Here is an 11,198-nt window from a genome sequence, read left to right on the forward strand (position 1 = left end):
AAAATGAGTCGGAGAACATCAAATTTTGCTAGAGATGGTTGGATTTCATAAACGGCGCACCCGTGTTGTTGCCTCGCCGAAGCTCCGCTGCTTGATTTGAGCTATGGCTTTTGTAGCTGGGTCGAAGTGAATTGATTGGTGGTGGAACGAGAACGCAAGATCGCCGTCAAATAAGCTTATGAAAAACTAGAGCTTTGCTCCGCAGCGACGTAGACGATGTTGGGGTGGAAAAGGAAGCTGGGGTGGCACTGAGTCGTTTTTAGGTGGTGGTGCTGCCTAAAGTTGTGCAGAGTTTATCGGAAAATCGTTAGAAAAGCTACTAAAAAATCGGTCAGCATTGTGGGTCAAGGAAAGCTAGCTAGGCTAGTTCGCGGGTTGAGTTTCCCCAAATAGTAAGTCTTTTTTAGCCGCTATTTATAAAAATTTCAATTTACTATTTTGCCCCTTCCTTTGCTCACTTAAAGCTCCATCGTTATGACTCTCTTAAATCCCCATCATTATGAGTTTGTTTTGCAAACGAATTTTGCCTCCGCATTCATGAGATTGAGCTCTGTCCAAAAATATTAAGTATGACCCTGACAGGTCTACAAATTTTTGGCTTTTAGACCTTTAGCCCTCTCTATTAGGGTTTGAGAGATGGGATGGGCGGAGTTCTATAGTGCTGGAATTTTATTTTAATATTTTTTTGTTTTATTTATTTAGTTACTTATTTTTATAGAAATTCTTTTTTATTTTAGGTGTTGAAAAAGAATTGTTGTGTAGATTCGAAATTTAAGGTTGAAAATGATAAGTTAGTGTAAAAAATTACAAATGGCTCTGAATAAAACTTCCCAAAAATATTTTCTATGTTGAAAATGCTAGTGGGTAATGAATGCCCACAGTAACATTGAAATCCTTGGCAAATGAATGAAAACCTTGGCAGATGAATGTGGACTTGGAAATGAAGGAGATCATTTGTCAAAAGGTGTTGTAAATTTTCAACATGTAATAATACAAAGTTGCTTTATAAATAGAGCACTCCGACTGCTTTCAATATACATAGAGAAGAGAAAGAAAGGAAGAATAAATAGCATAAGTATCTATTCCTCCCATTTTTATTAGTCATTCCCTTATGTTACAACTATAGTGTGATATTTTACACTTGCTTCGCTCTTGTCACTAGTAAATGTTATTTCTCTAACTTTTACCTATTTATAGCACGTTATCAGCACGATTATCTAAATATAACTATTCCTCATTTTTCTTCGCCGAAAGAAAAAATGTTTCCTCTAAGATTTTACTGTTCATCTTATTCCTATGCCTTAACTGCTGGATATACCCTCGTGAAGAACTATTTGCACCATGCTTATTTTTAGTTCTCAACCTAACGGTTACATATATTTTTGATTTCTTGTTTGGTATAGATCTTGATTACTAACCCAGTGTTTTATTAATTTTACTACAATCCAAGATGGTGCGGTACAATCGCCCATCTTGAACTGCAAATTTAATCTTATTGCAATCCATGATGTGCGGTATCATCGCCTATCTTAGACTGCAGATCTAATTTTACTACAAATTTTAGGTGGAGCGGTATAATCGTCCACTCTGCTTTGCATATTTAAATTTTTATGCTACTTGAGTGGTGCGGAATAATTGCCCATCCTATGTTATGAGAATGGTGCGGTACAATCGTTCTCCTCATTCACCATGTAAATCTCAAGCCAGATGTTTCTACTGCTTATCATTTTGGCCTGAAGATCAAAATGAAAAACTTGTAAGAACCAGAAGTTCTAACACTATATCTTCCAGATTACATATTATTGCAAGTTCTTACACATCTCAATTTTCTTTTAGAAAAGAAAATGGCGAACTTGGCAAAGCTTGATTATGCTACCCTAGACATTACTGGGAAGAATTACCTTACCTGGGTACTGGATACCAAGATCCATCTGAAAGTAGGGAATCTTGGAGATACTATTAGGGAAGAAATAAACTCATCCTCTTAAGATCGGGCGAATGCCATAATCTTTATTCGTCGCCATCTTGATGAGGGACTAAAGAGTGAGTACTTAACGGTTGAGGATCCGTTAGCTTTCTAGAAGGCATTGAAAGACAGATACAATCACCAGACAACGGTGATTCTTCTAAGGGCTCGCTATGAGTAGACTCACCTAAGGATCCAGGATTTCAAGTTACTGGCTGAGTACAATTCTGCGTTGTTCAGAATTACCTCTCAGATGAAGCTCTGTAGGGATACCATTACTGATGAAGATATGTTGGAAAAGACTTTCAGCACATTTCATGCCTCTAACGTGCTCATCCAGCAGCAGTATAGAGCGTGAGGCTTCACTAAATACAACCAGCTGATCTTTGTGCTCCTGGTTGCTGAACAAAATAATGAGCTCCTGCTGAAAAACCATCATTCCCGACCTACTAGATTTGCATCATTCCCAGAAGTGAATGTTGCTTCCCTCGAAGTGAACGCCACATCATCTGGTGGCAATAATCATAAACGAGGACATGGCCACAAGCGAGGACAGTGGAACGGGAGAGGCAAGAATCATGGTATCCAGTTTCACAACCAAGTTCCGAGGCATAATTCAGGCTCGAGCTTTAAAAATGGAAATCGCTACAAGGCAATGCTTGTATGAACAATGCTCCTAAAAACTCTAATGGAGCCTGTTATAGGTGTGGTGGTGATGGGCACTGGGCTCGTACTTGTCGTACTGCAAAACATCTGGTGGATCTGTATCAAGCCTCCCTTAAGGAGAAGGGTGTCGAGACTAATTTTCTCGACCAGGCTAAACCAATAGATATATCTGATCCAGTCTGTGACTTATCAGGGCAATTGAACACAACCCACCTAGAGGTCTCGGACTTCATGGTGGAAAAGGGAAATGAAGTATTCCGGTTCAATTGAATCATTGATGTTTGATGTACTTTTATTATGTTGAACTTTTAGTTTAAAAATTAGCATTTCAGATTCAATAAAAATGGCATTTAAATTTCCTGTTATAACTTGTCTTTAATTGTGATTCCCTTACTCAGAGAGTATGGATAAAAACTATGGTCACTTTCAAAACATGAGAAATAGCAGAGATATTTGTCTTGCAGACAGCGCAACCATGCATACAATACTTCAAGATCGAAAGTATTTCTCAAGGTTGATGCTTACAAAAGTAAGGGTAACAACAATATCAGGGCAATCAGATGTGATTGAAGGCTCAGGGAAAACCCATAATATGTTACCAAATGGAATAATATTGTCCATACAGAATGCGTTGTACGCTACTCAAAATTTGTTGAGTTTTAAAGACATACGTTTAAATGGATACTACATTGAAACAAAAAGTGTAGAAAATGTGGAGTATCTATGCATTACCTCCAATGATACCCAAAAGCGTATATTGGAGACATTGTGTGGTTCGACGAGTGGATTGTATTATACATACATAAAGACAGTTGAATCACATACTGTCATGAACCAAAAGTTCATTGATTCAAAAGTTTACATGCTTTGGCATGATCGTCTGGGTCACCCAGGATCTACCATGATGAGTAGAATCATTACCAACTTTAATGGACATCCATTATTGAGTAGACACATTACTATCTCAAATGATAACCCTTACAAGGCTTGTTCTCAAAGGAAGTTGGTAATTAGACCATCACAATTAAAGGTTGATGCTGAATCCCCATCATTTCTGCAAAGAATTCAAGGGGATATTTGTGGGCATATCAACCATCTTGTAAACCATTTCGATATTTTATGGTTTTGGTTGATGCATCTACCCGATGATCACATGTTTGTTTCTTATCCACTCGAAATGTAGCTTTTGCGAGACTTCTTTCTCAGATAATTAAGTTGCGAGCATAGTTTCCAGATTATCCCATTAAGTCAATCAGACTTGATAACGTTGGTGAATTTATGTCTCAAACTTTTGATGATTACTGCATGACATTGGACATCGATGTTGAACACCCCGTTCCTCATGTCCATACTCAAAATGGTTTAGCAGAAGCATTGATCAAGCGGCTTCAGTTAATAACCCGCACTCTGCTTATGAAAACAAAATTGCCAGTTTCTGCATGGGGACATGCTATCTTACATGCTGTATCATTGGTTCAATTGAGACCTATAGCCAACCACCAATACTCATAAATACAACTCGTGTTTGGGCATTAGCTAAATATTTCACATTTACGAGGTTTTGGTTATGCTGTTTATGTACCTATTGCACCACCACAAAACACTAAAATGGGACCCCAGCGCCGATTGGGAATTTACGTGGGTTTTGATTCACCATCTATCATTAGATATTTGAAACCCTTAACAGGTGATATATTTACAACTCGTTTTGCTGATTGTCACTTTGATGAGACAGTCTTCCCGTCGTTAGGAGGAGAAAAGACCGTTCCAGAAGAACGGAAAGTGCTGACATGGGTTGTTCCCACCATATCTCATTTTGATCCACGTAGCACTTAATGTGAAAATGAAGTGAAAATGATCGTTCATCTTCAAAGTATTGCTAATCAAATGCCAGATGCATTTAATGATGCTATGAAAGTAACAAAATCACATGTACTAGTTGCAAATGCACCTACAAGAATTAATGTCTCTGTTGGACAAAATAAAGTGGTAGCAAATGATTTATCTGGTGCACGCCTGAAGCGTGGTAGACCTCCAGGTTCAAAAGATTCAGCCCCTCGAAAGAGAAAATCGAGAGCACAACTGAATCCAAATGAAATCATTTAAAAAGGAAAAATGAATGACACATCCACAATTCATAATTTTGCACTTTCAGAAAAAGAAAATATCCTTGATGAGACACATGTACCTGAAGAAATAAAGGTACATGAAAGCAAAGAAATCTCCATAAATTATACTTGTACTAATGAATTGTGGGATCGAAATGAAATAATCATCGACGACATGTTCGCATTCGCAGTAGTCACTGAAATCATATTAAGTGATGATCTTGAGCCCCGTTCTATTGATGAATTCAAACAGAGACAATATTGGTCCAAGTGGAAAGATGCAATCTAGGCAGAATTAAATTCCTTGAAAATGGGAAATGTTTTTGGACCAGTAGTCCAAACACCGCCTAGTGTAAACCCCGTGAATTACAAATAGGTATTCACAAGGAAACGTAATGAGAAAAACGAGATTGTAAGATATAAAGCACGACATGTTACACAAGGCTTTTCGTAAAAACCTGAAATTGATTATGAGGAGACATACTCCCCTGTAATGGACGCAATTATGTTCCATTATCTAATAAGTTTAGTAGTTTCAGAAAAACTTGACATGCGACTTATGGATGTCATCACCGCGTATCTATATGGAGAATTAGATGCTGACATATATATATGAAAGTCCCAGAAGGACTTAAGTTGCCTGAAACAACTAACAAACCCCGATGTATGCTCTTAATCAAATTAAGGCGATCATTGTATGGGTTGAAACAATCTGTACTAATGTGGTATAATCGTCTCAGTGAGAATTTGATTAAAGAAGGATATATCAACAATGCCATTTGCCTTTGTGTGTTCATTAAGAAATCCAACTCTGAATTTGCTATAGTGCCAGTATATGTCGATGATATGAACCTAGTTGGAACCTCTGAAGAGCTCAATAAAACTGCTGAATATCTGAAAAGCGAATTTGAAATGAAAGACCTTGGAAAAACAAAATTTTGTCTCGGCCTGCATATCGAGTATTATTCTAGTGGAATTTTGGTCCACCAATCAGCTTACATTGAAAAAATCCTGAAGCGATTTGGCATAGACAAGGCTTATCCACTCAGCACGCCAATGGTCGTTCATTCTTTGGACATTAAGAAAGATCTATTCTGTCCAAAAGAAGATGATGAACTGGTCATTGGTCTAGAAGTACCATATTTGAATGCAATATGTGCTTTATTGTATTTAGCACAATGTATTAGACCAGATATAGCTTTTTCAATCAACTTGTTAGCAAGGTCTAACTCTGCTCTAACAATTCGTCATTGGAAGGCAGTCAAAGATGTATTGCGATACCTTTGTGGGATAACAGACATGAGTCTCTTCTACCCAAAGAAATCCACCAATGACCAGATCTTTGTTGGATATGCAGATGCTGGTTTTCTCTCTAATCCGCATAAAGTCCGCTCACAAACTGGATATGTGTTCAAGAATGAAGATACAACAATCTCATGGCGCTCAACAAAGCAAACATTAGTTGCTACATCTTCAAATCATTCAGAAATACTTGCTTTACATGAAGCAAGTCGTGAATGTTCTTGGTTAAGATCAATGATCCATCATATTCGGAATTCATGTGGTCTACCTTCAAAGAAAGACACTCCAATTGTCATTCATGAAGATAATGCAATTTGTGTTGCCTAAATGAAGGAATGATTCATCAAGGGCGATAAGACTAAACACATATCTCCTAAGTTTTTTAGTGCACATGAGCTTTAGAAGGCTAAAGTTATTGAAGTTAAACACTTCCGTTCCGATGAAAATTTGGCAGACTTGTTCACCAAATCTCTACCAAAATGCACGTTTCAGAAGATAGTGCAAAGTATCGGATTACGTCGACTTACCAATCAGATAAATTTGGAGAATGCGGAATCAGGAGGAGCATCCATGATACATGCATGTTGTACTCTTTTTCCTTCGATTATGATTTTTCCCACTGAGTTTTTCCTATCAAGGTTTAACGAGGCAACATAAGTATAACAATCCAAGTAAAGTTGTACTCGTTTTCCTTCGCTATGGTTTTTTTCCACTGGGTTTTTCTAAGCAAGGTTTTAATGAGACAACTAATGTTGATATGTGGGCACCCAAGGGGGAGTGTTGAAAATGCTAGTGGATAATGAATGCCCACAATAACATTGAAATCCTTGGCAACTGAATGAAAACCTTGGCAGATGAATGTGGACTTGGAAATGAAGGAGATCATTTGTCAAAAGGTGTTGTAAATTTTCAACATGTAATGATATGGAGTTGCTCTATAAATAGAGCACTCCGACTGCTTTCAATATACATAAAGAATAAAAAGAAACAAAAAATAAATAACAACAATATCTATTCCTCCCACTTTTATTAGTTATTCTCTTGTGTTACAACTATAATGTGATATTTTACACCCGATTCACTGGTAAATGTTATCTTTTTTTAACTTTTGCCTATCTGTAAAATTTTAAGAATTTTGTAGTTCGCACAGGCTGAGGTTGTAGTTTGCTGCTACTTTGAAACCGCTCACACGCTAAAAACATTAAAAACCAGAGCTTTTCAAATCTCTGTAATTGATCGAAGGGAAAGGTGGTTTGGTAGGAGAAGATGAGTGTCATCGAAATCTTGACAAGAGTAGATGCGATCTGCCAAAAGTACGACCGATACGACGTCGAAAAGCAGAAGGATCTCAATGTCTCCGGCGACGACGCCTTTGCTCGCCTCTACGCCTCTGTCGAATCCGACATTGAAGCCGCCCTCCAGGTCCTCCCCTCTCTATCTTTCACACACACACACACACGCTCACACTCACAAACTACGATTTCACTCAATTCGATCTCTGTTTGGTTTCCGAGAAAACTCGGGAAAATTTAAGAAGCTAGTTGCTGATCCGGACGAAATTCCCGAGAATTTGAGGGTGAAGTTAGGTTTTTTCTTCCTTTGGTGTGTTGAACTGAATTGGAGTATTTTTTTTTATCTGCAGAAAGCGGAGACTGCTTCGAAAGAGAAAAATAGGGCATCTGCTGTTGCACTGAATGCTGAGATTCGTAGGACCAAGGCTCGATTACTCGAGGAGGTTCCCAAATTGCAGAGATTGGCTCTAAAGAAGGTCAGCATTTCACTGCTTTAATGAAATTTGTTAATTTTCGTAATTTGGAATTGTGCATTTCATAATTTTTGTATTTAGAGGGGCACATTTAAGTCAGAATTGGCAATTGGAATATGATTGTGCTTGTTTATGCGGATTTTAGTACTTGTTAAGTGAGATGAGCTCAAAAAATATGTGGGATGCCTCTGCGTTTGTGTGTACTAGAATTGCCAATTTTGACTGTCTATTATACAAAGAATGATTACTTTGCGGGTTGGATGATGTTTTTCATAATTGATTCTATTGTTTGCAGGTTAAAGGGCTTTCATCCCAAGATTTTGCTGCTCGTAATGATTTGGTCCTTGCATTGCCAGATAGGATCCAGGACATCCCAGATGGGACTCCAGCTGCACCCAAACAAACTGGAGGAGGTTGGGCAGCTTCGGCTTCTCGTACGGAAATCAAATTCGATTCTGGTAATTTCTTACATTTTATTAAGATTGTTGGGTGCCTTTTTAATGATTATAGTCTGTGGGCAACTGAATTCTGTTTGATTGTTTTGGGTAAACTTTACTTATATGTTTCATGTATTAATAGAGGGACGGTTTGATAATGAATTCTTCCAACAGTCTGAGTCGTCGAGTAATTTCAGGCAAGAGTATGAAATGCGGAAAATGAAGCAGGCAAGTCATATTTATAGAGTTGTTTTTGTTTACACTGGAGATTTCTTTTTGAAAAATGTAAATTGCATGCTTGCTAGTTAGATACTGTGAGTTATGGATGTGGGTTTGTATTATGTATTTTGACATCACAGGATCAAGGTTTGGATGTGATATCAGATGGTTTGGATACGTTGAAAAATATGGCTCAGGATATGAACGAGGTTAGATATTTTTGCATGGTTCTACGTGCTGATTTGCAATATATATATATACATGTCAAATGACTTTATCATGTGCTATGCATAGGAATTCGATAGGCAAGTTCCTTTGATGGATGAGATTGACTCTAAGGTGAGAAAGATTGCCCTCTTCTAGTACTGCTTCCAAGATGTTCAGTTGAATTCTCATAATGAATTGTTAAATGTTGCTTCCCTTTTAACAGGTGGACAAGGCATCTGCGGACCTTAAGAATACCAATGTTAGACTGAAGGACACAGTCAACCAGGTGAGTGTAATTGCGGCTTTTTGTTTATGATTGCATATTCAAGATTTTTCTTTTGTTTCTTTGTTAGTAGAATTAATGAGAGTTTTGTTTTTGTTACAGCTGAGGTCCAGCCGAAATTTCTGTATTGATATTGTATTGCTGTGTATAATTTTGGGCATCGCTGCGTATTTGTACAAGTAAGCTCATATCCATTTACATTAACCTACGTGTTGAGATAGATAAACGCCTAGACACATTTCCATGTAATTTGGTCGTACATATGTGAAGTTTTGAGAAGTTGGGCTAGAAGCCTAGTTCTAAGAAGGTTAAAGAGATAACTTGATGTTGCTACTCTGTTCATACTATGATTTTACATAATTAGACTCTACAGCTACTTGAACCATTAAACGTGAACTTCTACTTTCACCCAATTATTTGTTTAAGGCAGTAGAATTGAACTTGATCGTTTAAACGCTTGCATTCTTGTGTCAAGATGTGTTGCTTTTGTATTCTGATCGGATATATTCCTTTGCAGTGTGCTGAAGAAGTGAGGGAGGTGGTATAAAGGGTGGTTTGATCAGTTCGAGAGTATTATCGGCTTGTCGGTTATCGTTTTGCATTTTGAGGACTCCCTTTGGTACTTGATGCATGTTATTTGATTGTTTATTTCATGTTTAAGAGTGCCTATCATACTACCATGAATGTATTTCTTTTGTACTTGTCCAGTTCATCATCAGTCTTGTCTGTATTATTATACTTAATGTGAAGTTGATTGTGTCCTCTAATTTCCGTTTATTGCTAATCTACGAGGCTGTGTTTGAATTCATCAAATTGTTAGAAACTTTGTTGCCCAACTGTATTGACTACTTCCCTTCGATCTTATACGAATCTTCTCATGGAATTGGGTTGTTCATCCTGGGCCTGACTGAGATTTTATCTTCCCATACCTTGTTTGCTAAAGATAGTTGATGATTAGTCGCAAGTGTTACGTTTGCAATGTAAGAAGTCTAGCGATCAAAATGCTGACTGCAGCAAGCTATTTCGAGTGGCCAATGTCTAAATAACAACAATACCAGATTCTGGTACTTGTATGACTGACGACAAGACCTGCCGGTCAATTCCAGTTTCAGTCTTGCGACCATACTCTCCATGTTTCACACGTTAGCGGTGCCTCCTGTTAAGTCTCCATCCAAATCCATGGCTAGTGGAATGTTGTTAGACATGTTTCTCGGTATGGATACAACATCGGGGCATTAGGATTGAATCTTGTCATCTTCAACTGAAATGGCTAAACATAATTCTGTTCAAAATTATAGCCCTACAAAAAATTATTTTTAAATAAACAGTGTTAGGATATAGTCATGCCATCTCCGACCAAATAGGCTAAACATAGCTCCCTCAATAATTTATTAGTTAAATTTATACCACAAATTTATTAGTTACTTTAATTAAACCACTGTTGGATGTTTTCAAATGTAGCTGTTGAATTTGAATCAATTATTGTAACTGAGAAGTTGGGCCTGAAAAAAAGGCTCATGGGGGGCTACATTTCGCCAGCCTGATGCTCCTTTAGTCAAATAATGACCTTGTAGGTTCCATAGAATTATGGCATAGCCATCGGTTGGAGATGAGTTTTTGGGCAAATCAGGTCATTTTTTGGCTTTTGGACCTTTAGCTCTCTCCATTGGAGATGACCTTACAATACAAAAGTTTAGAGCATATTGGAAGCAGGACACCCAATCTATGACTTTATGAAACCAAAACTAGGATACTATGTGCCACAAATTGAACTATACACACTAACTTACATAAAAATCACCATCACAAAGTCCCGATTGCACCGATTGCATGTAAGTTTTTCTCGTTAATTTAGGATCTTGAATTGAAATTAAGTTTTTCTCGTTAATTTAGGATCTTGAATTGAAGTAGCTAATTACAACCCGCAACATCAACTCATTTACGTGCTTTACTCGTCCCTATGTATGACAAATTGAACTGTACACACTACATAAAAATCACATTACAGAGTCTTGGTTGCATGTAACTTTCACTCGTCCTGGAGATCAACCTAATGAAGTAGCTAATTACAACCCGCAACACCAAACTCATTTATATACTTAATTCATCCCTATGTATGACAAATTGAACTACACACTAATTTACATAAAATCACCTACACAGTCCTGGTTGCATATAAATTTCCCTTGTCTTGGAGATCAACCTCTTTTTGGGATCTTGAAATGACGTAGGTAATTACAAAACG

General features: G+C 37.5%; 1 protein-coding gene across 1 annotated transcript; it reads left to right on the forward strand.

Moving 5' to 3' along the window:
• Positions 1-7,203: 7,203 nt before the first annotated feature.
• On the forward strand, positions 7,204-9,848 carry LOC137745101 (syntaxin-71-like). Its single transcript, XM_068484977.1, has 9 exons — positions 7,204-7,464; positions 7,685-7,810; positions 8,103-8,265; positions 8,387-8,472; positions 8,604-8,672; positions 8,758-8,802; positions 8,894-8,956; positions 9,056-9,132; positions 9,471-9,848. The coding sequence occupies exons 1-9, from the start codon at positions 7,309-7,311 to the stop codon at positions 9,484-9,486; spliced, it is 801 nt and encodes a 266-aa protein (XP_068341078.1). The 5' UTR covers positions 7,204-7,308; the 3' UTR covers positions 9,487-9,848.
• The last annotated feature ends 1,350 nt before the right edge of the window (positions 9,849-11,198 follow it).

The sequence above is a fragment of the Pyrus communis genome, chromosome 9, assembly GCF_963583255.1.
Source record: "Pyrus communis chromosome 9, drPyrComm1.1, whole genome shotgun sequence".
Classification (NCBI taxonomy): domain Eukaryota; kingdom Viridiplantae; phylum Streptophyta; class Magnoliopsida; order Rosales; family Rosaceae; genus Pyrus; species Pyrus communis.

What these genes read in the sequence shown, in the direction of transcription:
- LOC137745101 (XM_068484977.1), top strand. Translation starts at nt 7,309, where the DNA reads ATGAGTGTCATCGAAATCTTGACAAGAGTAGATGCGATCTGCCAAAAG. An exon ending in GGAAATCAAATTCGATTCTG is followed by an intron (nt 8,266 to 8,386) that starts GTAATTTCTTAC and finishes ATGTATTAATAG; the next exon opens with AGGGACGGTTTGATAATGAA. An exon ending in TGAAGGACACAGTCAACCAG is followed by an intron (nt 8,957 to 9,055) that starts GTGAGTGTAATT and finishes TTTTTGTTACAG; the next exon opens with CTGAGGTCCAGCCGAAATTT.